The sequence below is a fragment of the Zymoseptoria tritici genome, chromosome 1, assembly GCF_000219625.1.
Source record: "Zymoseptoria tritici IPO323 chromosome 1, whole genome shotgun sequence".
In the NCBI taxonomy this organism is placed as follows: Eukaryota; Fungi; Ascomycota; class Dothideomycetes; order Mycosphaerellales; family Mycosphaerellaceae; genus Zymoseptoria; species Zymoseptoria tritici.
Window position 1 is genome coordinate 3,574,661 of NC_018218.1, and position 24,575 is coordinate 3,599,235.

At 51.4% G+C, this 24,575-nt stretch overlaps 5 protein-coding genes across 5 annotated transcripts; 2 read left to right on the forward strand and 3 right to left on the reverse strand.

Annotated features, from left to right (window-relative positions):
* Positions 1-1,510: 1,510 nt before the first annotated feature.
* Positions 1,511-2,822, forward strand: POM1 (serine/threonine protein kinase; the record flags this gene model as incomplete). Its single annotated transcript, XM_003856378.1, has 2 exons — positions 1,511-2,038; positions 2,094-2,822. Coding segments are annotated over 2 exons (1,257 nt in total), but the record flags the coding sequence as incomplete, so codon positions are not given.
* Positions 2,823-4,632: 1,810 nt separating this feature from the next.
* Positions 4,633-6,312, reverse strand: MYCGRDRAFT_66524 (uncharacterized protein; the record flags this gene model as incomplete). Its single annotated transcript, XM_003857188.1, has 1 exon — positions 4,633-6,312. One exon carries the CDS (start codon positions 6,144-6,146, stop codon positions 4,758-4,760), a length of 1,389 nt encoding a protein of 462 aa, XP_003857236.1.
* Positions 6,313-13,455: 7,143 nt separating this feature from the next.
* MYCGRDRAFT_89632 (uncharacterized protein) lies at positions 13,456-15,591 on the forward strand (the record flags this gene model as incomplete). The annotated part of the gene is made up of 1 exon (XM_003856379.1): positions 13,456-15,591. One exon carries the CDS (start codon positions 13,456-13,458, stop codon positions 15,589-15,591), a length of 2,136 nt encoding a protein of 711 aa, XP_003856427.1.
* Positions 15,592-15,726: 135 nt separating this feature from the next.
* MYCGRDRAFT_107363 (uncharacterized protein) lies at positions 15,727-17,884 on the reverse strand (the record flags this gene model as incomplete). Its single annotated transcript, XM_003857187.1, has 2 exons — positions 15,727-17,441; positions 17,498-17,884. The coding sequence occupies 2 exons, from the start codon at positions 17,727-17,729 to the stop codon at positions 15,829-15,831; spliced, it is 1,845 nt and encodes a 614-aa protein (XP_003857235.1).
* A 2,737-nt stretch (positions 17,885-20,621) lies between these two features.
* Positions 20,622-23,347, reverse strand: MYCGRDRAFT_53469 (uncharacterized protein; the record flags this gene model as incomplete). Its single annotated transcript, XM_003857186.1, has 4 exons — positions 20,622-21,526; positions 21,749-21,836; positions 21,890-23,065; positions 23,129-23,347. Coding segments are annotated over 4 exons (2,325 nt in total), but the record flags the coding sequence as incomplete, so codon positions are not given.
* Positions 23,348-24,575: the final 1,228 nt, after the last annotated feature.

The window sequence follows — 24,575 nt, forward strand, 5'->3', positions numbered from 1 at the left end:
AGCATCAACATCCCGTCTGCCCACTCCCAAGACGCGGAATCTCCATTCGAGTTCCGCTCAGTACGCCGACGAGGAAGAAATGGTCCCTCCTGTACCTGCGATTCCCAAAGCTTACGAGAGTCCTCGAGAGATCGATGCTCCTCACTACTTTGCAGGCACATTGAAGACCTCGCGGTCGTCGCAGAACACGAAAGACAGTCCATCATCGGAGTATGATCGAGATGGTCCACTATCCGCGAGGATGGGCAATTCATTCACTCATACGCGGACGAAGCCATCTACCGATCAAACTCGGGCCCATCAGCGCATGAATACCATTGAGAACATTGAACGGAGTGTCAACATGACAGCTCCCAAACCGGCGAGACCACAAAACGATGCCAATGGTCGCAAAAATGGCAACCTGCAACCGCTTCGCTTGCCGCCGCTCAACTTGATGCCCATTCATTCCTCGGGATCCAATGGCGAAATGTCGCGGCCCAGTCAGGAAGTCGAGCGAACTAACATCGGTTCTGAGATTTCGACCCCGGAACCGAAGCGTGTCGCCAAGACGCCGTCAACACCTATGACTGCCAGCAAGGCGATCTCTTATCAACGTCAGGATGAAGCCGCAGCCAATGCAAAAGCAGTCCGGAGCGCTTCCTCCCACTTCGCCCTAAGAGATCTGATGCAGTTGGACGAAAGTGCGACACGATTTTTCGACGACAGTGACATCGATCTCGCGAACATGGGACTGACAATACCTTCATCCTCGAACCAGCAACGCAACGCCATCACTCCTTTTTCTTCTGGCTCACTGCCAAAGGCCTCTGGTGAATACATCAGGAGTCGGGTGCGGGCTAGTGGTGATGATGATACCTACAGTGTAGGTCGATTCGATGACGTTCAGTCGTCTTCCGCAAAGCCACTTGGTCCGCGAGCGAGCCGGAGCGGTACTACTGCTTCCACCAAGACGGGCGAGTCGCGATCTTCGTTCGACAGCCCGAGGTCGGATGCGCTGCAATCGGAGACAAAGAAGGAGAACAGTGCGAGCTCCCTGCGAAGGAAGCTTTCCAAGAGCTGGCGCAAGGGGAGCAGCAAAAGCAACAACTTGCCGGACGTTGCGACCAAAGAAGCACACGACGCTATGCCTACGGAGAAAAGTAGCGAGATGCAATTTTCAAAACGATTGGGAGAAATGCCACCACCCAAGCTACCTGCCAGTGCCACGTGGACAGGAGACCTTTCCGCGATCCCGACTGCCACTAGCGCACGCCCAAGTATGGACTCGGTGCGCGGCAAGGCTCCCACCAACGCTGTCAAGAACAATGCGAATGGATTTGTTAGCATGGACAAACCATCGGCCTCACCAGCGCCGAAGACGAAGAGTGTGCACGCTGAGCAACCGCAGCCTGTTCAGATGGCGAATCGAGCAAGCAGTTGGGGCAACTTTGGTGCGAGGAATGGAAACTACAAGGCTCCACCTAGTCGTCAAGTATCTACGAGTTCGACGTTCTCCGCGCAGAACAAGGACAAGGACGACCTCTCAGCCGATGACGAAATGCGGCGGCTGTCTCAAAAGCGGCGCGATGTTGACACGGCAGCTAAGGAAAGCGAAGAGTTGAAGCGACGAGCTGTCGCGCGCTCGCCGATGAGCCCTGATCGGGTACTCCACGACCGCAATTGCACCTTGAACATCTTTGAGCGTGGCGAGATTGTCGATTATGCCAAGGAAGGGGTGTTCTTTACTGGTACAAAGAGTGCTCGGAAGATCATTGGAAGCCTCACGCCATCGCCAACTTCTGGCGGCGATAAGGAGAAGGCTGGCAACTACGGCTACGACGATGAAAGAGGCGACTACAATATTGTCATGGGCGACCACCTCGCTTATCGATACGAAGTGGTCGACCTTCTCGGCAAAGGCAGCTTTGGACAGGTTGTGAGATGCGTTGATCACAAAGACGGAGGCATTGTGGCTATCAAGATCATCAGGAACAAGAAGCGCTTTCATCAGCAAGCATTGGTCGAAGTGGGCATCTTGAGCCGTCTAAGGGAATGGGTACGTCGCGTCTTCTCAAGGTTGATCTCTGCATACCTGCTAACGTGTTGTCTAGGATCCCGACGGCGCCAATGCCACCCTCTCGATCACTTCTTCTTTCTACTTCCGCTCGCATCTTTGCATCGTCACACCCTGTCTCAGCATCAACCTTTACGAGCTCATCCGAGCGCACAACTTTGGCGGCTTCTCGTTGCCACTCATTCGCCGCTTCTCTCGCCAACTGCTGTCCTGCCTGGTCCTCCTGCAGAACAAGCGCATCATTCACTGCGATCTTAAGCCTGAGAACATACTGCTTTGCGAAGCTCGCAAGGCCGATGTCCGGGTCATTGACTTTGGCAGCAGTTGCAAGGAGGAGGAAAAGGTCTACACCTACATCCAGTCTCGATTCTATCGCAGTCCGGAAGTCATACTCGGCAGCAGCTACGGATTGGGGATCGATATGTGGTCACTGGGATGCATCCTGGCCGAGCTGTGGACCGGTTATCCGCTGTTCCCCGGAGAAAACGAGCAGGAGCAGCTTGCCTGCATAATGGAGATATTCGGCCCACCAGACCGACATCTCGTGGAGCGATCAACGAGGAAGAAGCTGTTCTTCGATTCGGTTGGCAAACCCCGCGTGACTGTCAGCAGTAAGGGACGACGGCGAAGGCCAAGTTCGAAGACCTTGTCTCAAGCAATGAAGACTGATGACGAAGCCTTCCTGGACTTCATCTCTCGCTGCCTTCGATGGGACCCCGAGCGCAGGATGAAGCCCCACGAGGCCATTCATCATCCCTTCATCACAAATCTGCCCTTTCATCAACGACCTGGCATTCCGGAAGAGGCTCGCCGAGCAGCGCGGACACGGCTGACGACTGCTGCGCCCGCAGTGAATGGCAGCAATCCGAGTCCTGTCAAGCGTAGTCATGCGACCACCGGCTCGGTCTCAGGCACGGGCATCGCATATTCGCAGCAACAACAAACTCCTTTGAAGGACAGGGCGCGACCACTTCCCGAAACACCCCAAACGGCATTGCGCAACGGCGTTTCGGCGAATGCTAGACAAGGGTCGCCGTCAAAGGTCGCAGCTGCCAATCGACGGCAGAGCTCTGTTCAGGTCAACGGCGCTGCTGCAGCTGGAGGTGTCAAGCGAACAAGCAACGGGCTTACTATTGGAAATGCGGCCACTACAGCAGCGCCATCTGGACAACGACTCGCAAGCGGACAGTCGAATGGAGCCAACCTGGCACAAATCGCCGCGAAAGAGGCGAACACTGCGAGGTGGAGAGGCTGAGGTGTCGAAGATTTGATGATCAATGCACGATATCTCGACGGGCCGATGTGATTGAGTCATGGACACTGTGGAGTCTCCGACCATTGCTGTGAGCTTGCTGCGAGCACGACATAGAGGAGGAAGCACGAAGTTGATTTATTTTGACAGCCAACTAGGCGGCAGAAAGTACGTTGGTTGCATATTCTGACTTACTATCCATTAGTACGGAGAAAGCCCTTCCGAGGCCTTCAAAGATAGGGCCTTGCAAACCCCATTCTGGGAACGATGCGCTACTTTCCGACACTTGTTCCACCACCCAGCGCATGGCTGCTCTAAAGTTGCTAATGCACGTCGATGATGAAGAAGTGCATGCTGCTAGCCTTTCGGCTGACTACTTCCAGGCGGGTGTGCTTAAGCGTGGACTGCGCGATATACCATCAAAGCCCGCTGTTGTATGCTCCGCGCTCTCTAATGTCTTTCACATGCAGCGAGACCTGCATGATTGCTTTTTGAGTTGTTGTGCTCATCCTCTATTAGGCGGTAGCTTTCTGCATTCTTCGCTGATCTGATTCTGGACGCTGATGACGGTGGCATGACCAGTTGACAACGAAGAGCTCACCTCGTGCAGTCGTACGGTAGTCACTGCACCGTGGAAACCTAAACTGGAGCTCATGCAGATGTGCTTTCTATCACTCTCGCAAGAGCTCTCGTGAAACAATGCTCGTGCAAACCTGTCCTCGGCAAGAAGTCGGGACGACGATCCATTTCTGGGCTCACATCATCGCAGCGGAGCGGGTTCAACAGAAAAGAAAGGTCTTTGCAAAGGCCAAGACTTGAGGTCATGAAGTAGTGCGCCTTGGTTCTCATTGGCTGAGTGCTCAACAATTGGTGAGAGGAAGGATAGCTCCCTCGCTTGACTGCAGTGCTTTGCCTTCTCCAGTGGGCCTCGGGATTCTGCCATGTGGACGCCGCAGCGACTGTGAAGAGACGTGGGCATGTGTCAGATTGGCCTTCTCCCGTGCGATATGGCAGCCTCGAGCATGTGCATTGTACTCACGCGGTGCCACGTTACAGAAATATTGATGTGAAGCACTTTCCCCGCGAATCTGGTGCGTCTCGTGGCATGTAGGACATCATATGGTTAGAGAAAAAGTTGGCGGAAACTTCGTCTTTGTCGTATGAAGTCTGTCTATGTGAATGAGAACGATCAACTTGTGCATCCGCAAAGTCCATTTCTCTGTCCCTCAGCGGCATGATGATGTCTCTGAGACATTGTCTCATCGTTTCTGTAGTTCCTGACTGGCGTGCCTCCGTCTTGACGCCGCGCGGAGGTGGTATCGAAAAAAAAAACCCCCCAGGCCTTCCCACAAGAGCGCCGCTTTATGCACTGCCATACGCCATCCCGAATGAAATGCAAATTGTTGAAATCGAGTCTTGATTGAGTTCTTGTGTGAGTGTGAATAAGCCTTATGCTGAGGCAGCGGCCTCCATCGGGTTATCCTTCTGCGTCGCCGGAGTTGGGTCCGCAATGGCACAGCCTTCGAGCTTGTGGCCTGCGAGGTCGAGCTGTTCTGTGAATTGTTGCTTCCGGATGCGCTGCATTTCCTTCTCGATGCCGTGGTTCACGGCTTCGAGCACGTGCTTGGCGGTGTACTTGGGCTCATATTTGGGCTTCGTCCCAGGCTCGTACACTCCAGTCTCGACCAGAATGGAGTACCAAGTGTTCTCGGACGTCTGGTTGAAATCGTTGGTTCCGCGAATGTCCGACTCGGGTGTGTCTCCGACGAAGTAGACGGTTTCGGGAGGTGCGTTGATGCCGTGTGTCTCCTTTCTCCATTGCTTCAACAAGCGAGTGGCGAACTGGAAAGTGCCGATCTGAGGCTTGCCGAAAGCTGTGGTGTTGAGCTCTTTGCCAGTGACGGCCTTGAACATGGCCTCGAGTGAAAGGCGGAGTGCTCCCATGCCGAGACGGGTGAGGTCGTGAGATGCCGACCAGACGACATCATTGTGAGAAAAGAAGATTGGTGGGCCTTCGTCGAAGGTCTCGGAACGAGTTCCCAAATAGCCATCCTTGGACATGAGCAAGTCCAGAATAATCTGCTGATCTCCAGCCCAATCTCTGCTATCTGCAAATACGAAGATCGCCTCGATGCTGGTTTCTTTAAAGTTTCGGACACGGGCATTTTTGTGCTCTTCCTCGGTCAAACTCCGGAAGGGAGTGGTGTCCGGATTGTCCTTGATGATGTCGCCTGGAGTGACGACATCCTTGAATCCGTAGCCTTCGGCAACCTGGCGGCACTTTTCTCCCTCGCCACCAACGACCAGAACAGTCTCAAACTTCTCGGCCATCTCCCGCATCGGAGTGTGTCCGCAGATGAATTGTCCCGGTGACACTTCAATATCCAATTGCTTGCTCAGCTGTATGCAGCGCTCTTGTTCCGTCTTTCCGCCGCCGTTGGTCACGAAAATGTATGGAACCTTGATGCCGTATTCGTTCTTGCCGTTCAAAACTTGCATCGCCTCAATGGCTTCCGGAATGGGTCTGCCACCGCGAATCAGGACGCCATCGATATCGAAGGCATAGGCGAATTTGTCGGTCACAGTGGTTTCGGTGGGTGTAGAAGGAGAGTCCACGGGCGAAGAATCGTCGTCCTCGATGCCGAAGCGGGCGAGCTCCATGGCGGCGGCGGTCTCATGAGCATCACTAGGGGCCATGAGATGCTTCGGCGGAACGACGACGGTGGGCGAACGCAGATTCAACGAGTTGAGGGTGGCATCGTGAGAGCTCACTCTGCGGAAGGTCTTTGTGGGCCGCTTCGGCGGCACCACGAGTGAAGGTCCATTCGGAGCAGACATGTTGTCGGATGAAGAGCGGAGCTGTGATATGAGTGTGTATGTGCTGTTGTTTCGAAGCCGTCTGAAAGCTCAGGTGGCAGAGGTGTTAAGGTGATGGAAGAGGTGAGGGAGGATAGAGGCTCAAGCTGGAGAGGACATGGAGAGAACAAAAAGGTAAACATGTAGGGCGAAGGGAACAGTGGGTCGGTTTTATCGATTAGGACGGCGACACGGACGCGGGCAATCGCAAACGACGGCGTTCAACGAAGCGGTAAATCCTCATCGAGTCGAAAGCACACAAGGCACCGATCAACGAACTGCCATTGGCGTCATCCTCGTGAGTTTGCGGCCAAGGTGGGCCCGCTCCACACGGCAGAGCTCTGGGTGACAACGAGCTATGCACCCGCTAGGCGAAAAGATTGGACGTCGTCGTGCACGGCGTAGCCAGGAAGAAATAGGGTTCGAGTCCAGTGGTGGACGGCCTGAAGTCAGAAATCTCAGTATCCAAACTTTCAACCGAATTAGTGTGAGAAATATGCCTCAGGATGGCGTCCTGTATGTGTATGTAGGCAAATTCATTAAATTCTTGATTTCTTATATACCTCGTTTTACTACTATTGCGCTTACTAAGCGCTCGCAACGTCTACCTCTCCTGCTCGCAATCGTTCTTCTTTATCTTACTACCCTTACTACCCTCGCCGTCGCCCTCGCAGTTACCCTCGACCTCGCCCTTACCCTCGTCCGCAATGCTACGCGCTCGGATTAACATTAACTATCTTCGGAATAAGATAGAGCTCCTGCTTAGAGTCTCCGAGTAGAAGCAGGATTACGTTCTGCAATAGCTAAAGGACGAGAAGGGCGTTAATATATGCCTACGAACATTTCGTAATAAGCTAAGGGATTAGGGACTGTTAATACATCCGAAGGTGTGTTAAAACGAGGTATATAAGGATCTGTTGCACGCAAGGATTAAAGAGCTGTTTTAGCAATAGGACATTAAGGATAAGAGGCTCTTACGGTGCTTAAAGAAGGACGGTTTTGAACTATTATTAGGGCAGTTGCGGACGATTCGAAAGAAGCTAGGCTTATATCGAAGGACCTTAAGAGACGAGCAGCCTAAACACGATAAGATTATATAGATAGTGTTAGAGGGAACGATTGCGGGTAGTGCGCTAGATAACTTTAGATATAAGCGACTAGTAAGGCACCTGCGGAAGGAATACTACCTTATCGGAAGGTCTGTATTACGCGTTAGCTCGTAAGCTAGATAGTTCCGCTCGTAGGCTGGATTCCGCCGCTCGTAAACCCTAATTTACGCTACTTCCCTTGCTCGTAAACTGCTTCGCCTAGCTCGCACGCTAACGCTTGTCTGCTCGTAGGGATCGCATAGGCTATATCTCGTATTCCCTTAATCCTACAGGTTACACTGTACGCCGCTAGGGTGCTCGCGAGGACGTCTAGCGGAGTCGTCTAAAGGCTAAGGGCCCTAATTATATATAGTCGGTAGATGCCTACTGCAAGTTCGAGACCTTTAGCATCTGCTTTTACGCCTGTATCGATGTATTTATACGGAAGATTATATAGATCTACGTAGGCACTATAGCTAAGACGGTCTTCTTAGTTTCTAAGCAGTATTTAGATACAGTCCGAGAACTTGGCTTTACACTACAGGTAGGCTCGCAACCGGTTGTGCTATGCTCGCAGCTCTACTAACTCTATTTATATATAGATTATGCGGGCAGATTATAGCGTAGAGACTCCTATAATAGCTAATATACACCTCTTCTGCCGTGAACTTTAGGAGGGTTAGAGTATTAAGTTCCGCAATAGCTTCTAGTATACAACGAGCAAGGGCAACTAAACGATAGAGCGCTTCTAGGGTTTTAGTGTAGCTGTAGGATAGAATCGATAGCGTAATTTCTTCTACCGGCTTCGCGATAAAGGCTTCTATAGCGAGGATAGCAAGGCTAACTGTGTAGCGTTCCTTGCTGTCTACGTTCTAATCCTCCGGTTTACGGTCGAGCTGTTTATTAACAGCTACAACAACTACGCTATTCGGAAGCAGGCTATAGTCGTAGGGCACTTGCCTAGTATTCCTGCTTACAACTACGACTACCCTCCTAATAGCGTTAAGGATCGCGGAATTTACCTTAACACAAAGCATCCGCGTATCTAGCGGATAGCTAATTAGTAGGCTAAATTTAGTTAGTATTTCCCTACGAGCGGCTTGCGTGCTGCTGCGAGCCTACTAGGGTTAAGGAGCGGTAAAGGGATCGAGAGCTTGCTAGTTAGCATCTAGCTTGCTAGCGTTACGAGCGGTTTACGTGCTATAACGAGCTAACTATTTATAGATCTTGTTGCATACCTTCCCCCGCCGACTCTGCTATAGGCTTCCGAGATGCTAGTAGCTAGTAGCTATCCGGCGACGCTTAATAGTCGCGAGCTGGACGCTAACGAGGATAAGATCTATATAGATGTATATCTCTACCTCCGTAATGCTGCTGCTCGTTATCTTGCCGCTAGCAATAACCTCGCGGAGTTTTAGACCCCTCCGAGGGGCGCTAAGTTACAGCTGCGTAACCGCACAAGGGACTTCTTCCGTGCTAATAGCTTTGCATTCGACTAAACGATATACAAGGCTATGCCTACCTGCCCTTGCCCTTCCTCTTCCTCTTGCTTACTACCGTCCCTTGTGTATATAGCGCTCTTATAGCTACCCCTTAGTTCTGCCGCAATCCTACAGCTCTATCCTACACCTCTTATGCTAACCTTAGCGATGAAAACTGTAGCTTCTGCGGCTGCCCTCTACCCTTACGAGCTCCGGCGAGCGACGACGACGAGCCTACGAGCGACTACGAGCGCTAGCCTACCCCTCCTAGCTCTAGTGCTCGCGAGGGCATATACATTACGCAGAGCCGTACTAATATAGAGATAAAGAAGGAGGCTAAGCCGAAGGCTCGCAAGACCCCTAACGCTGCCGCCAACTTATTAAAGGAGGCTAAGAAGGCTAAGCGTGTTAGGGAGCTGTTAGCTAATGCTAAGAGTGCGAACAGGGCTAGCCCTAAGAAGAAGGACGATAAGGTCGTAGCATTGCCGGTCTTTATTGTTAAGTGCACTATCGACACTATTAACATAGAAGATCCAAGCGATAACGACGAAGACGCAGTGCTTAGCTATTCCGGTCGCCGCAACGAGTACATATAGTCAGCCTAAGGCACTGTTGCTGCTATAGACAAGGCTCTTAAGGACGCTATTGCGGAGAAACGTAGCAATGTCTTCCTGCAGTATCTCTTAAATAAGAGCATAACTGCGAGGAAGCAGCTACAGAAGCCCTACTACGACATCTACCTTACGAAGGAGTATAGCAAGGGCCAGCCTATTAAGCTCGGTAATACTAATCTCGCTATAGCGGACACTACGCTTAGGATAATGCAGCTGTTTAAGCCGAAGATAGGCCTTAAGACTCCTACTGCGAACGTCCGGATTACTTATGTTATCTACGTTAAGCCTAACGAGCATAGCGATCTTAAGCCTAGCTCTAAGAACGCCAACGACGGCGGCTAGATGTATTAGCACCTTGAACGCTCTATAAAGAAGGACGGCGGGCCTACATTTAAGTATGTAATTAGCTATAGAGTGCATAACGATAGTACCGTCCTGCACCCTGACGGGTGTATATTTAAGGACAAGGACGGCGTTATTTACTATCCGTTTATATAGACTAACAGCTACACTAGCGTCGACGGCAAGAAAGTCCTCGTAGGCTAGAGTTACCTACTCGCAAGCTAGCTCGCACCGGAAGTACGCTACCTTGCAATAGACGCAGGCCGGTCCGGCAGTCCGTCCGGCAGTAACAGCAAGACGCTCGCAGACTAGTCTACAGGGCTCGCAAGCCGTCCTCGTTCTGCTCGTACTACCCTTAGCTCCTCGCAGGATCTACAGCGCTCTAGCCCTCTGCCTTAGCAACGCTCTAGCTCTAAACGCCCTGCCAGCCGCGACCTCTAATTATCGCCGGTAAGCTAGCCTAACGACGATTACATTCTGCTCGACCCTAATACGGACAGCTCGGGCAATATAGCAAGGGCTAAGGAAGCTACCGCGAACCGAGCTAAGGAGAACAGTGCATCTTCGACGATTACCTCCGCAGCAGCTAGTGCGCTAGCGCTAGCGCTAGCAATCTGTTCGGACTCGACGGTGCCCTCTTCGTTAGCGACAACGACGATAACAACGCCTTAGTTAAAGTCGAAGGCGAAGGAGCCTAGCAGTGCTGCTACTAGTAGTGCTACTAGTGCTGCTACTACTGCTGCTACTAGTGCTGCTACTACTGCCGCTACTACTGTTAATTAAGGGGGTTTAGAGATGCTAGAGGAGGTCGCCGAGCCGGTCGTTTAGCAGCAGAAGATGAAGAAGAAGAAGAAGGTTAACGAGCCGGTAGCTGTTAGCACTAGACGGAGCGAGCGGACTATTAAGCTTACCGAGAAGGGCAGGGCTAACTAGAAGGGCAGGGCTAACTAGAAGGACTAATATACACAAATCTAATAAATACACACTACCGACGACTTGCTCGTTGCGTGCTCGCGGACTAAACGGACTAGCTCGCAGCTAGAAGGAGTAATAAACGTATATCTTATATCTTAATAGCTTAATATCTTAATTCTCTTCCTTAAAAACGGCTCGCGGCGTGCTCGCAGGCTAAAACGGCTGGCTCGTAAGCGTGAAAACGAGGGATTTAAGGAGATATACAGCAACTAACGCATTCATTTAGGTATTAACGTGTAGGCTCGTAAGGCTCGCGGAGAGCTCGTAGGCCAAATCGATCTATCTATTAATCTATTATGCCTAGTCTGCCGAACTTCTTGTTAACAGCACGCTAATACTGCAATACCGACTGCTTAATCTTAGCAATAGCAGCCTTTAACTTGCTCCGCACGTTATTAACCTCGTCTATAATCTCCTAAATTAGCTCCTCCTTTAGCTAACCTTTTATACCCTTTAAACCGCTAATCTTATGCTTTAAACTGCCAATCTTACGCTTTAAATCCGACACTTCCGACTCTAACGTAGCGATCTTATCCTGCGCCTTATTTATCTTACCTCGTATACTGCTAACAGCCTCCTTTAATACAGACTTCTTTTCTACCGGCTCCTCCTTAATCTTTACCTACTCTCTAACAAAATACGGAGGCTTACCCTTGTAGTAGTAGTAAGCGTAGGTAGTAAGAGTCTTAGAAGTCTTATAGTCGAGTCCGCGATCCTCGCACTAGCCGTACTTAGTAACCGCCGGAATGCCTGTTATTTATTATTAGCCTGCGAGCCTTACTAAGAGCCGTGCGAGCTATATTACCTTCGTCCGTCTCTATAACTCTGCGTGCATAATCGTATCTTATAAGCATCTAACGTCCGCTCTTCTTAGTGTTTTTATTACTGCTCTATGCTCTAACGAGGGCATCGTTCTATTAGAGGTCGGAGATGTACTAGAAGTCTTTAGAGGTAGCCGTAGTAGGCTTATCGTAGACGAGAAGGTCGGCAGGCAGCTAAGGAGCAGGAGCGATAGCTGCAGTAGATGTAGTCGCTAGCTTATCGTCGTTGTCGTCGTCGTCGGAGAGAGAGAGTCCGCGTAGGCGATTAGGGTCGCGAGCCTTACTAAGTTCCGTATTAAGTAGTATCTAACTAGCTATTTTCACGTGCGCGCGAGGGTGCGATATTGCGAGCAGTGTGTATTGTGTGACGAGCGAGCTGCGAGCGCGCGCGGTAGAGTAGTGGAAGTAGTGGAAGTAGTAGTGTTAATAAGAGGTTTAAGAGTCGAAGAAAATGACACTTATCTAACTAAACGGCGTATTAGCGCGCACTTACATGTGATTGTTGTAATTCGGAGAGATTGCTGCTATATTAAAGCCTTAATAAGCGACAATACGAGCGATAAACAACAATAGTAGTGGTAGTGGTGAGGAAGTGATGTTAGAAATGAGTGAATTTGCCTACATACACATACAGGACGCCATCTCAGGCGCCCATCGCAAGCATTTGTCGAGTTGTTTCTGGAGAGAGGGGTGCCTATTGCAGTCCCGAATTGCATGAGCACCACGACTTGTCTCACTATTCCCACATGACAAATCACGATTGTATCGTCTTCGTTGCTTGCATCCGTTTCATCTTGAGGTGAAGCTGACAATTCACGAATCCCAAGCTCCAGTCGGGTTAGGAGCTCTTACCGATGTTTGATATGACGTATCAACATTGTCGATTTCTACGCTTCGAGTGCGCTCTCCGCGGCTCTCGTTGAGTTCTCCACTGCAGGAACCCGGCCCAGATACGAGGTGTACAAGGGTACAGCCCGACGTTTGATCGGATCGTGTCTTGGACTGTTTTGTCGGCGTCCATACGCTTCACAAGTCGTCTCTTTAACGAGCGTTGGACGGCTGTCGTGACATGGCCATGCGAACGAATCGTCCTGCTGAGCATTAGAGTATCCAACGATACGGTAGACGCTTCCTGATCGCGTGAAGGCGTGAAGGCAGCAAAAAGCATGCACGTAATCATATGCAGTATCGCGAAGCCGAAGCTTTGCTAACGGGCAGACCGTAATGCGGCTGAACTTGGATGCCGGATGAGGGCTGTTTGACGGTTAGCACGATCTGCAGCACGTTTAGCAGTTTCTAATGTGCGGTGAGTCCTCCGCTGTTCGATCGCACATGCCAATGACTCTCATCTGGCATTACATGAAAGTCAATCCTCCAGGAATAACCACAGCGAAATGCCTGCATACGCGCAAATGGGATGCCGTAGCGCGACTGGCGCGATGGTGGACACGCCGTCATCCCTGACTTACCTGCAGAAAAGCTGACCTCATACCGCATCTGGAGCCTAGCTGTGCTGATGAGAAGAGGTGATAGTCGCGCAGGAGAAGAAGCAGTCCTTGTGGAGCACAGTGGTGGAGTGCCATAGTTGTCGAGACGCGTCCAGCGTCAGATGCGCAGTCCTCTGAGACAGCCCTCCTGCAAACGGCGAGGGAGCGCGATCATACATGTCGACCTGCTCAATGCCACCTCGCAAGGCGCGAGCCGGCAAGCGAAGCACTCGTAGACGTGGTGAAGTAGTGCCGCGGACCTTGGACGCATCTGATCGCAAAGAAGACATTTGGTGGGTATAATTTCGTGGCCTAAGCATGAATATTGCGGTCGAGAAGATGAATGTCTCTCCGCGTCAAGAGCACGACCTCTTTGAAGCGTGCAGGTGCGCGTGCCTGGAGGAAGCTTAAAGTCGACTTCACCTCTGTCATGCTCGTCCGCGTTGAATCTCTTCATCTCTCACAACATATTCCGACCATGCGATGGACTGGACTGGAGGCACTCGTCGCCGGTTCGCCGCGAAGGGCAAAGGTAATGGCATTTTGCGAAAGCAGAAAGCTCATTTTGCCAAAGTCCGAGCCGGAGAACACCCTACCTTGACAGGGCGCCTGCGCGAGGGCTCTGCCACAAGACAAATTCGGCCATCGATGCTTGACCCGAATGGCATCAACGACGAAGAGACCCCCCGAAGGCAGTCTCGCTCGCAAGGTTCGGGCGTGGCTCGTCCAAAGGTGGGACATGGACAAGCGGCGACTTCGCGGCGGTTCCCCTCACCTGCGCCGCGTCGACGCGGCCGTATGCCTGGTATCACGAAACATCCGCGAGCGGAGACCGCACTTGATGAGGAGTCAAAACGAACGACAGCTCGTCAGCAGCTACTTGCTCGCTCTGACTGGCTGGGACTTGAAGTCACGAGGCCTGTCAAGATGAAGTTTCCATCGAATCGAGAGCAGGATCGTGTCGGTAAAAGGCGAAAGATCGAGAAGCAACACATACGCAAGACCATACCTGCGGAGAAGCAGGTCTTTTCACATATCGACGGAATCAAGACACGCGTACTCGAACCGGATTCGGTCTCAGTCGATGACAACATTCGCATCAGAATCGGCACGGATGCTTTCGCGAGTCAGACGCAAAGGTCTCGTCTCTTTTGCACACCTCCCAACCCGAGCCTTGCACCACCTTCCACGGCTTTCTCCGATGAATCCATGCTATTAGATGCTCAAAGCTATGCATCGGAGGCTCGATTCAATAGGCAAGTCGGTGCTAAGCAACTTCAACCACAAGCAGGTGGGCACTGGCAACATTCATCTGTCGAATTTGAAAGTTTCCCTCCGCACGCTGTGCAAGCTGATGCTGAGCAAAGTCAGCGAGCTTGTTCCGAGGCGTCCTTTGAAAGCCTGACAAATCGCGAGCCATGTAGCCCAGGTCTGCCTACCATCGAGGGTACTTTCTCGTCAGAAGAGCAGTGGTCACTGCAACAAATGGATCAATTGGTATACCCGACGATGTTGGATGACGGACAAGATACTGCACATTATGGCAGAGCTGAACCCCGGCAACTGGTACCGAGAGATGTGGAGGACGAAGAGCAAGAGGTCAATGGAGATGAAGTCGAAGCTGAATCTGAAGCCGAAGACGACGAGCTCTTATGGAAGCGGATGATGCACATAAAGCAGACCGAGTCCAGTGACGCCTCCGTGGTTGCCGTGAGATCTTCGAGTGAGCATTTGACTCAGCCGACGGAGGTTCTCAACACAGACGAGGAGCCTGCCAACGAGTTGAGTCACCGCATATATCAAGACAACCGTGCGATTGAGCGACTCGACTACACAGCGGCCGAAATCCCCAGGTCGCCGTTGAAAAAGGCAGTGCAGGAGAATCTACCCGAGCGTCTGAACTTCATCTCGAACGACAATGAAGAAGACGAGGACGAGGACGAGGATGACCTGTGGAGAAAGTTCGTTCTCGGCAGCACGAGCACTCAAGACTCCTCACTCGCAGGGAGGCGGCGACAGGCCGCAAGTGATACGGAAAGCATCTTGCCCATACTCAAGCCAACTTCATGTCCGAGCGAGGAACACCTGCGTTCCGATCGTGCGACGCTTGGTGGTTCGGTGTACCATGTCGGGACTCAACCTGACAACATTTCCCAAGCCCGCCAAAGCGACTCTCGAACCGACTCATCTTCGGAAGGACAGACCAACACCTCGATGGTCGACCACACCACAACTCTGCGTTCCGATCGCGCGACACTTGGTGGTTCATTATACGATACCGGGACTCAACAAGACGTCACCTCCCACGCCGTTTCCACCGACTCGTCCTCTGAACGCCAGACCAACACCTCTATGATCGGCCACGCAACTACTGCCGGTCCCGCAAATGAAGACATTGATGAAGACGATGAAGCAGAGGTTCCACCGCCACGCACATACTCCCGTCCAAGCAGGCCACCAGGCTCAAAGCTCGACCCTAGGAGATTCAAGCAGTCTAGGAAGCGAGCTCCTTACGCTCCACTGCCTCGTGTCGTGCCCCGTTTCTTGCCGACGATTTCGACTGCCACTACGCCTGCTACCAAGTCGCCTTATGATTTGAGTGACAGCCTCTCGTTTTGAAGTTTCCACCGTCTGCCAGGGCCTGCCCTGACGGGCGCCTCCATGTTCAATGGATGCACGCACTCGAGCATCTGAATCGTGATCTGAACACCAGAGCAAGGCCGGAAAAGACATTAATTATGTGCCAACATCGTTCTCCGCATGAACATTTTGAATTCCGACGACGTGAAGCCCACCCATAAATAGCGCCAGTATCGGCTGGTATATCTGTACAAAATAGCATTGAACGAACACATCCTACCGCTTCTCCATCGAAGGCCGATGCGTCGACGCCGGCAATTCCTGTACATCCGAACCCGCCATCTCATAAATCGGCGTCCCTTGCCGCATCTCCGCCGGCACGCCCTTGGCAGGCGCAAAGAACTCTCCACCACCTCCCACCTCTGAGTACCCATGCTTGTTCGGATCAACACGGTACGGCGCTCCCAACTCCTGCGGCAATTGCTTGTGCGCGCCATTCATCTCGTGGATCTCTCCGTCTCCTCCCAGCTCACCTCCAAATGGAGCAGAAATGAGTGGTTTTCCGTCCTTGGAATTGATGCTGCTGTTTTTGTCGACGCCGTTGGCGTCTTTGCCCTCGAGTTCTGCCAGGCGTTTCTTCTCGCCAGACTTTCTCCTTCGCAGCCAGAAGAGGATGGCGCCGAGAACCAAAGCTGCGCCTGCTAGACCGCCGACCACCCCTCCGGCAATGGCAGCGGTCGGTGTTCCAGAGCCGCTGTCGTTCGCTGCCGCTGTCTCGTTGGCCCGCAGGATCGACTTGATGCTGGATTTTGCTACTTTCTGCGCGTCCCAGGTGCAGGGCGCAACGGTAAAGTTGGACTTGTCATAGTCGACGATGATGTATGCCTCCTGGAGGAACGTGCGACCAAGCGTGTATTGCGTACTGTTGACGGCACGCTTCAAGGGGAAGTAGTGCGATTGATTCGTAGGACTTGTCGTGACTGCGGGCCACTTGAGCGTCAAGTCGAACGCTTTGTACGGCAACACGATGTCCACAGGGTTGTCGCTCGATTGCGACCCGATCTTGAACGTGACGTTGGCATTTTGCGCTAGTAAAGCATCGTGCTGCGAGTCATCGACCAGATAATACCCATCGTTTTTGTCGAATGTGAGATTGAACGCCTTCTCGAATGCGTCGCACGCAGATTCCGGTAGATATATCGGCGCAAAGGTCGAGTCAATGAGAATGTCGATCGCGCCGTCGGGCAGGAGATTCGAGGGTGATCCGGCATCGGTCGTGATTGCTTGCAAGTTGACCAGCAATTCGCGATCAGTGTCTTGGTACATGGGGATTGATAAATTCTTGGTCGCATCGAATCGATTCGCATCGTAGCCTCCCAGCACCAGTGAGCCGTAGACCTGATTGAGCCGATATTGGTTCCCGGCAGTGTAGCCATACGACAATGATGGGATGGTATTGTTGTTGACCAATTGCTGCATGAACGACGGCTGAGGATCTCTATATGTTGAGAAATTAGAGGGCTGGGGTCTCAATCCGAAGATGCCGATCCAGTAATTTGGCAATACCACATTAAATATGGTAGAATGCTGCACCGTTGGGCCATTGGTGCCTTGCCAGCCCAGCGTGACGGTATCAAAGCCGGCATCTGTAGTGGTATCCAAGCCCAAGTTGATTCCCACTCCCATCTGGAAAATGCTGTTCGGCACCCACGTCAAGGACTCGTTCGGCAAGAACAGAAACCCACGATCGTTCGGACATGTCGCCGGCCAGAAGCCGGGGCATCCGTCTGCGGCGATGGTAGCGATGACTGGTGATGATGTACCTGGCTGTACTCGGATGTTCTGAGCCGCAGTGCCCACCTGCAGCGGGAAAGATGACCATGGCCCGTCTGGACTCGCAGTCAGTCGCGGTGTGTCGTGGTATATATCTCGCAGGACAACTCACCAATGCCATCCCAGTATTGACTGGGTGCTACCTCAATGGCCGCCGGTATTGTAGTCGCATTCTGATCCGCTCTTTTGTATAGAAGTTCCGATGCCCTCGAAGATGTGTACGATCTCAGCGCGGGGAATGAGAAAGCGGAAGCGACATGCGGTGCGGCGAGGAGAAGGAAGGTGCAGATGGCGGTCGTGGAGGTCGTAGAGGCGGGCCTCGTCGTGGATGGTCTGGACTTCATGGCGAAGCGCGGTCGAGAGTCGCGGGTCAGCGGGGATGGAATGGGTCGCAGTGGAACACGCGGGTGTATCGCTCTCTTTCAGGGCGGCACATCAAGCGACAGAGGGAGTGCGATGCTCGCGAAGATGGATGGTGTGAGGAGGAGAAGAAGCGCAAACGACGTTCAGCAGCGATACCTTACTACCTTATCCGTACATGACCGTGGTGCCGTCGGTCCCTCTGCATCCGCAGTCCGCTCACCCTCGAAGGTTTTAGCGCCTGCGACCCTCGTAGAAGGGGGGCCCATGCTGTGCACAGATTACGTAATGCAACATCTCGAATTCTAAGAACGTCGAATCTATAATTTTAACAAAACTTCTACGAATTAATGCGCAACAACTATAGCTCTAATCGATGCTACGTTAAAGGAGCTAAGAGAGAACGATAGAAAGAAAATTTAGGAAATTACTACGAGGTATAAAGTGCATAGAACTACGTTATAGCGCCGTTATAAAGGACTAACCGAATCTTAAGCTCGACGCGACAAGAATAACTCTATTCTCTTATACTAATAAGAACGCACCCTTTTAGCCTATATCGACACCCTTATACGTAGAGGTATACTACTAACACCTAACATAGTTCGCACCTTTATATTCGATATCGTAAAGGTCCTTCTAAGCTGCTACTAGGTACTATAATTCGTAAAGAGACACTAGAAGGAGATCGATTCTAAATACCTTAATCCCCTCGATAAGAACCGTAAGAAGGTAGACTCTATAAGGTAATATAAGGTATACTACGACCTTATTATAAGTAAGACAGAGTAGTACAATATTAAGCCCTAGAATATCTATAATATAGACGAGAAGGGCTTCTTAATTAGTATGCTTTAGAAGTTAAAGCGTATATTTACGAAGGAGTATAAGAACTTAGGCCGGTTTATTAGTAATATCTAAGATAGTAGTCGTAAGTAGATAACACTTATTATAGTAATCTGTACTAATAGGACCTTACTACTACCGGCATTAATATATAAGGTAGTTACTAGTAATATCTAGTCCTTATAGGTATAGGACTTTAACGACGAGCACTATACGTTCTTCGCATCTTTACCGAATAGCTAGACTAATAATAACCTTAGATTATACTAGCTAAAGAAGGTATTCGAGCCTTTGTTAAAGTAGAAGGCTAGTAGAGGCTATAGGTTACTTGTTATTAACGGCTATAGATTATACGTAAATATAGCATTCCTATAATACTATATTAACTACCGTATCCTCGTAGCTATGTTTCTACCTTATTTAACATACCGCCTTTAACCTCTAGATGTTAGTCTCTTCGCGGTATTAGCTAGCTACTATAGCTTAGAACTATTACGATTCCTTTAGTGCTCTAAGGGCTTATTAGCAGTTACAAAGCGTAACTTCTTTAGGTTATTCTAGCCGGCCTATAATAACGCGTTTATACTAGCTAATATCGCTTCTAGCTTTAAGAAGACTAGCTTATATCTACTCGATCTATTAGTCGTGCTAAAGAGCTTTAAGGAGCCTAATACTAGTGCTAATAGTAGACCGACAATAGCTAGACCGGATATAGTAGGCACTAAGACCTCTATAATATCCTTAAGTAACTAGCAGTAGATTAGAGCCCTTATAAAGGACGTAGTAATTAAGGCAGTTAAGGACGCTAATAAGAGGAACATTTAGAAGCTAAATAATACCCTCCTATACCTCTAAACTTAGTACTAGCTCCTTAAGAGCGAGAGCTATAGCTTGCGTAAATTACTAAAGGCTAAGAAGTAGAAGCGTGCTCGTAGTAAGCTATTAATAGCTATACCTTATAGCTAAGCTGCTTAATTCTATTTACTAGCTAAACTATAAGCTAGCAAGGAGCTATTAGCTACTAAGGAGGCTAAGAAGGTTGCTAAAAAGAAGAAGAAGGAGGCTAATGCTATATTAAAGAAGGTAGATAAATAATTAAGAGCTAAAGAGCGAATATAAGCTAAAGCAGACAGGCTAGCTAAAGCCGCGTAGAAGAAGGCTAAGAAGGCTTCGTTAGAGGAGACAAAGAAGGCTAATTTATAGCTAAATACTAACCTCCGAGCCTCTGCTTATATAGCCTCGCTAGCTAAACGACGTAGAAGGAGGCTAGCGGCTAAGAGCGTATTAATCGTAGTACTAAAGGTGCCCTCGTTGCAGAGGGGGGGTGTATAGCTAGCTAAATCCTCTTAGCCTCTAACACGCATAATATTAAGGTAGAAGTTACAAGCTATTTAGAGCAGATAGATATAATTAATGCGATAAATTTAAGCTATTAAGCACCTCTTTGTAACTACTAGTTATAACGATATTAGCCGTTAAAGTAGTAGTAGTAATAGAAGGATTCTCGAGATTGCGACCGTGCAACACGTGATCCGTGCATAGCGTGAGCATTACTTCTACCGCCGACGGGCTGCAAATTCGAGATCCATGACCTGCCTGTCCTTGGCGGCAGAAGATGCGAGTTGACTCCAAGTGGCCTGTCAAACACGGAGCTGGCCTGCGATATCGAACTTCATCCATCTTCGTCGTTTCTACTCACTCGTGGTAGATGGTGTCGTGCTGGAGTGTAGGTCGGAGTAGTCGGACAGGGCGAATCTCGAATCTACCGTCATGCGCCGAGATCTATTTTGAGAACACGCCTCAAAGCTTAAATTCGGTACAAAGCGGGAAGATCACGAAGAGCTAGCGACTTCACTCTGTATTTAGCGTGCATATCGTTGGCAGCTTGATCACGATGCTCTCGAGTATTGCTGCAGAGTGTGCATGGTCGGCAAAGGCGTGTCATATATCTCTATCATGCGGTTTCTACCTGACTACCACGCTGGTTTGGTAGGAATTCTCCTTCATCCGGACCGCTTCTGTTCCTTTTCAATTCTGCGTAATTCCAGCTCGACCAATTTCACACATACATCCGCCACGTCCTGTCCTGTTCTCCAAGTACGTGCCGTAATGCCGTTTCGCTCCAGCACGTTCCTCGCGCGGTCCCAGCGTTGTTTCCACAAGAATTCCTTCTTGCTCACTCCTTCTCCTGGTGTACTTGCGGCTGAGTCGCTGTCGTCCCAACCACTTCCGGACATGCGGTTCGCCGCCTGCTGGCGCGGCATCGAGGACAAGTTACGCCGCGAAGGGGGCGGAGGTGGTACCTTTGACGCACCGAGATAGGCGTCTGGAATGCTGAGATCTTCCATTGACTTTCCCCACGTTGTCGGTCGCGCCAATGGTGAGCCAGGCTGGCTATTGCCTCTGTTGTGATAGACTGAACGAGGCCTGGGCTGACTCGGAGCGCCGTCTTGTTGCCAGTAGCTACCTACCATCGGCCGTGCTTTGGCGATGGTGTCCTTAGCTAGCTCTCGATATGTTCGTGGTGGTCGGTCTGGTAGCGGCGGGGGAATCTTCCTCGTCGACTCCTGCCTCGTCACCTGCGAGAGAGGAGAGGGGTGGTGTGTCTGCATAGTCGGTGTCTTGACTGCGCTGGAAGGCTTTCTGGGAATCGGAGGCGGTGGTTTCATGGACCCGTCTGTATGCTGACTACGAATGGAGCTCGATGATGGCGGACTACGAAGGGCGGATGGTTTCGGAGGTGGAGGTGGCGAGAGAGCGAGACGTGGCTCTTCCTTTGTCTGAGTCCGCTCCTTGGTCTGCGTCGATGTCTGCACGTGCGCGTGAGATGAAGAAACGTCCGTCGAGGGTTCGGAAAAGTCGATCAAATCTTCCTCTGGCGCAACCGAGCTCTGAGACGGCCGAGACGGAAGCGCCGGCCGCGAACTTCCACTTCCTTGCCGGCGATGGAACGACTCAGGGGCAAGTGCATCTGGGTTGATGGATCTTCGCGCTTTCCGCGTTTCTTCTTCCAGGTCGTGCAACGAGGCGGCAATCGCTGACTTCAAATCTGCATCGTCATCCTTTATGTCATTGGGACGCGAGAGCCTCTTGGATCTACTGAGAGCATTGCCGCCCTGATTCCACGAAGAATCGCGATTGTGGTTGTTTGCGCCACCTGGACTTGAGCTTGGATCGAAGAATCCTGTTCGGACAGAGGTAGTGACATCACGAATGAAGATGCCAATTACTTGACCCGGCCACTCCTGAAATGTCAAATTAGCGAAGATTCACGAAGGGTTGCGGTCTGAGCACTTACCAAAGCCGTTTCTGTATAAATCTCGAGATCTGCCTCTCCACTGTCGCCAACGAGAATGAACTTTCTGTCAGGAAAGTCTCGCATTAGCTTGTCCAAAGAAGACTTCTTGCGCTCTGCGACAGGCTCGAAAATCCCCTGCAGCATGCCACTGTATTGCTTCAGATGGAACGAGCCTTGTGGGAGGTTTGCCAGCTTAAAGTAGCTGGTCAGGACCGGATACATCTGCCATGGCGAATTTGAGACGTAGTGCAACTTCACGCCCATTTCGTGTAGGGTCGTGTACCATTCCCGGACGCCTTCAATCGTCAAATCTCCCAGCTCCCGCACGAAAGCATTCCGGAATATCTCTCGCGCACCAGAGCTGATAGCCGAATGCTTGATGGTGTCATCAATGTCGCTGATCAGACTCACGCCATGTGGTGCTGTGACAATTACTTCTTCCGTCGCAGACAGCTTTTCCCCCGCCAACACGCGCACATGCGTTGGCACAAAATCCAGCGCAGCGCGAACTGAAAAGTGTCCCGAAGAATCCGTGTATACAGTCTGTTGTCTCGAAGCCGATTCATTGTAGAAGAATGCGCTGATGGGCGTGTTGGCCAGGGGGTTCGCCATGAATGGTTTCAACCGGTTGATGAGATGCATGTTGGCTACGGCGAGCTCTGAAGAGGTCATTTTGCCGGGCTGCTGCCATGAGTTCCGACTTTGAACAGGTGTAATGCTGCCTATGTCGGAATCTTGAGAGGAGATCGTGCTGGCATAGGACGAACGTTGGCGGCCGCGGTCAAGTGAATCACTGAGAGACGTACTGTCGGCGTCGAGGAACCGGCCGGGATTTTCAGAGAATTGGCCTCTATCGGCATAACGTTCCTCCTGCTGACCCTTGCGGACAATGTTGTCGGCCTCTAGAGCAATAAGCTCTTGCTCCTGCTGCGTGACACGGGATTCTTTGGACGGACTGGAATTGCGACTCGGAGCGGCGCTCGAGGGCAGGCCAGAGAGTTGTCTTGCAAGCCCGATTACTAGTCGCTGTTTTCTCGTGTTCTGGCCTCTGTGCGGAGTGTAGATCCAGCCACGCACGTCCACATCGACCACAGCATTCAAGTCTTCCTGCTTTGACCATTCACGCCGCCAGTATTCCTCTTCGGTGATTTCTTGCCCGGGAGTCGCGGGGGGTTGCTACATGCTGTCAGCATTTGCGGTGGGCGGTTGCCAGATATGCTCCCTGTGAGCGTAGCTCACCTTACTTTTCACATGCCTCCTGGCGTAGCTGGGGAACAGTATCATCTCCTCATTGCCACTGCGAATGACTGCAGCATCGGGGAAAGCTCCTGGACCATCCTCCACCATATCGTGATTGTCCCGTTCTCCCTCACCTCCCAAATAGTTCTGACCCATCTCTCTTGCAGCTTTCAAGTATCCTGCCAGTCTCTTTCGTCGCCCTCCTGACTCGCCATAGCCCAAGCCGGCAGAACTGCCGCCACTTCCAGGTCCCAAGTAGGCCATGTTGTTTGGTTCCGAGCCAGACACATGTTTTGGGCGTGATCGCTCTCTGATAGATCGAGTCGCCGGCGGAGTATTATGCCGACGCGCGAGATACTGGTAGATATGGCTCTGCGCACGTTGCCGGAGAGATGGTTTGAGCGTGTAGCGGAGGGTGGCCAGTCCAGGCCAGCGGCTCACGGGGCGACGGATGGATGGACGCGGTCTGCCATGGACGCCGAGTAGTTTCAGAAAGGATCTCCAGAAGGGCGCCACCTTGAAGACACGCGGTGGACGATACGTGTCGTCTGCACATGAGTAAGAGAGACGCCCAAGGTATAGAAGTTGGTGGGATTGGTCATTGAGTTTGGATGCTGGCATGGCCTTGCTCCAGACCTCACCTCACGTCATCCCTGCTCGAAACAAAACACCCCTGCAACCTTGAACGTCGGCTACGTTGAGCGAAACGGCTCGTTGCTGTAGACTACCGAACGCGTCAACCACGACTCGATGTGCCGAGAGCGGAGCGACAGCATCGACGGCGTCCCAATCGATGTACAGAACTGCCAGACAGTCGGCACACAGGCGATATGGCCACACCAGATGCATCTTCCAAGCTACCTTCCAACGTCTAGCATCCTCAAGACACGCCATCTTCCGATCAGTGCACGTCGATGCTGCGGATATCCGTCGCTACGATCAGTATGGCAATGGAAGATCCTTGGATGGCTTGGAGTCGCAATGTGCACGATCGACCGGCAGCCGTTATTGGCCGCTGCTGGACCGACCATACACTGCGCGACTCGGCATGTTCACCCGACAACACCTCTGCGGTTTGGCTGGCCATCAACACTGCCAGCATAGACTATAAGGATGCCGCCGCCGCATCTGCGACCCTTTGCCTCTTCTGATTTCTCATACTACACATCTTGGTGGAGCTCTTCTCGAGGTCATTGTACATGCCCTTATACTAACGACCTACGCGCTGAATCATTTTAGAACGGAATTGCGGCGAGATCGCATCTGTCCATGCGATTCAATTTTCAAACCACGAAGAAGAACTGTCGTCAGATTCGAAGCAATGCGAACGCATCCTACGGGAATATGGCCTTTGCCATGTTCACACTCGCACGACAGCGACTCCCCCTGCTTTCCCGACGTTCCCGACAAATGAGGACCAAGCAGTCCTCATGGGCCCTCCCGCCGT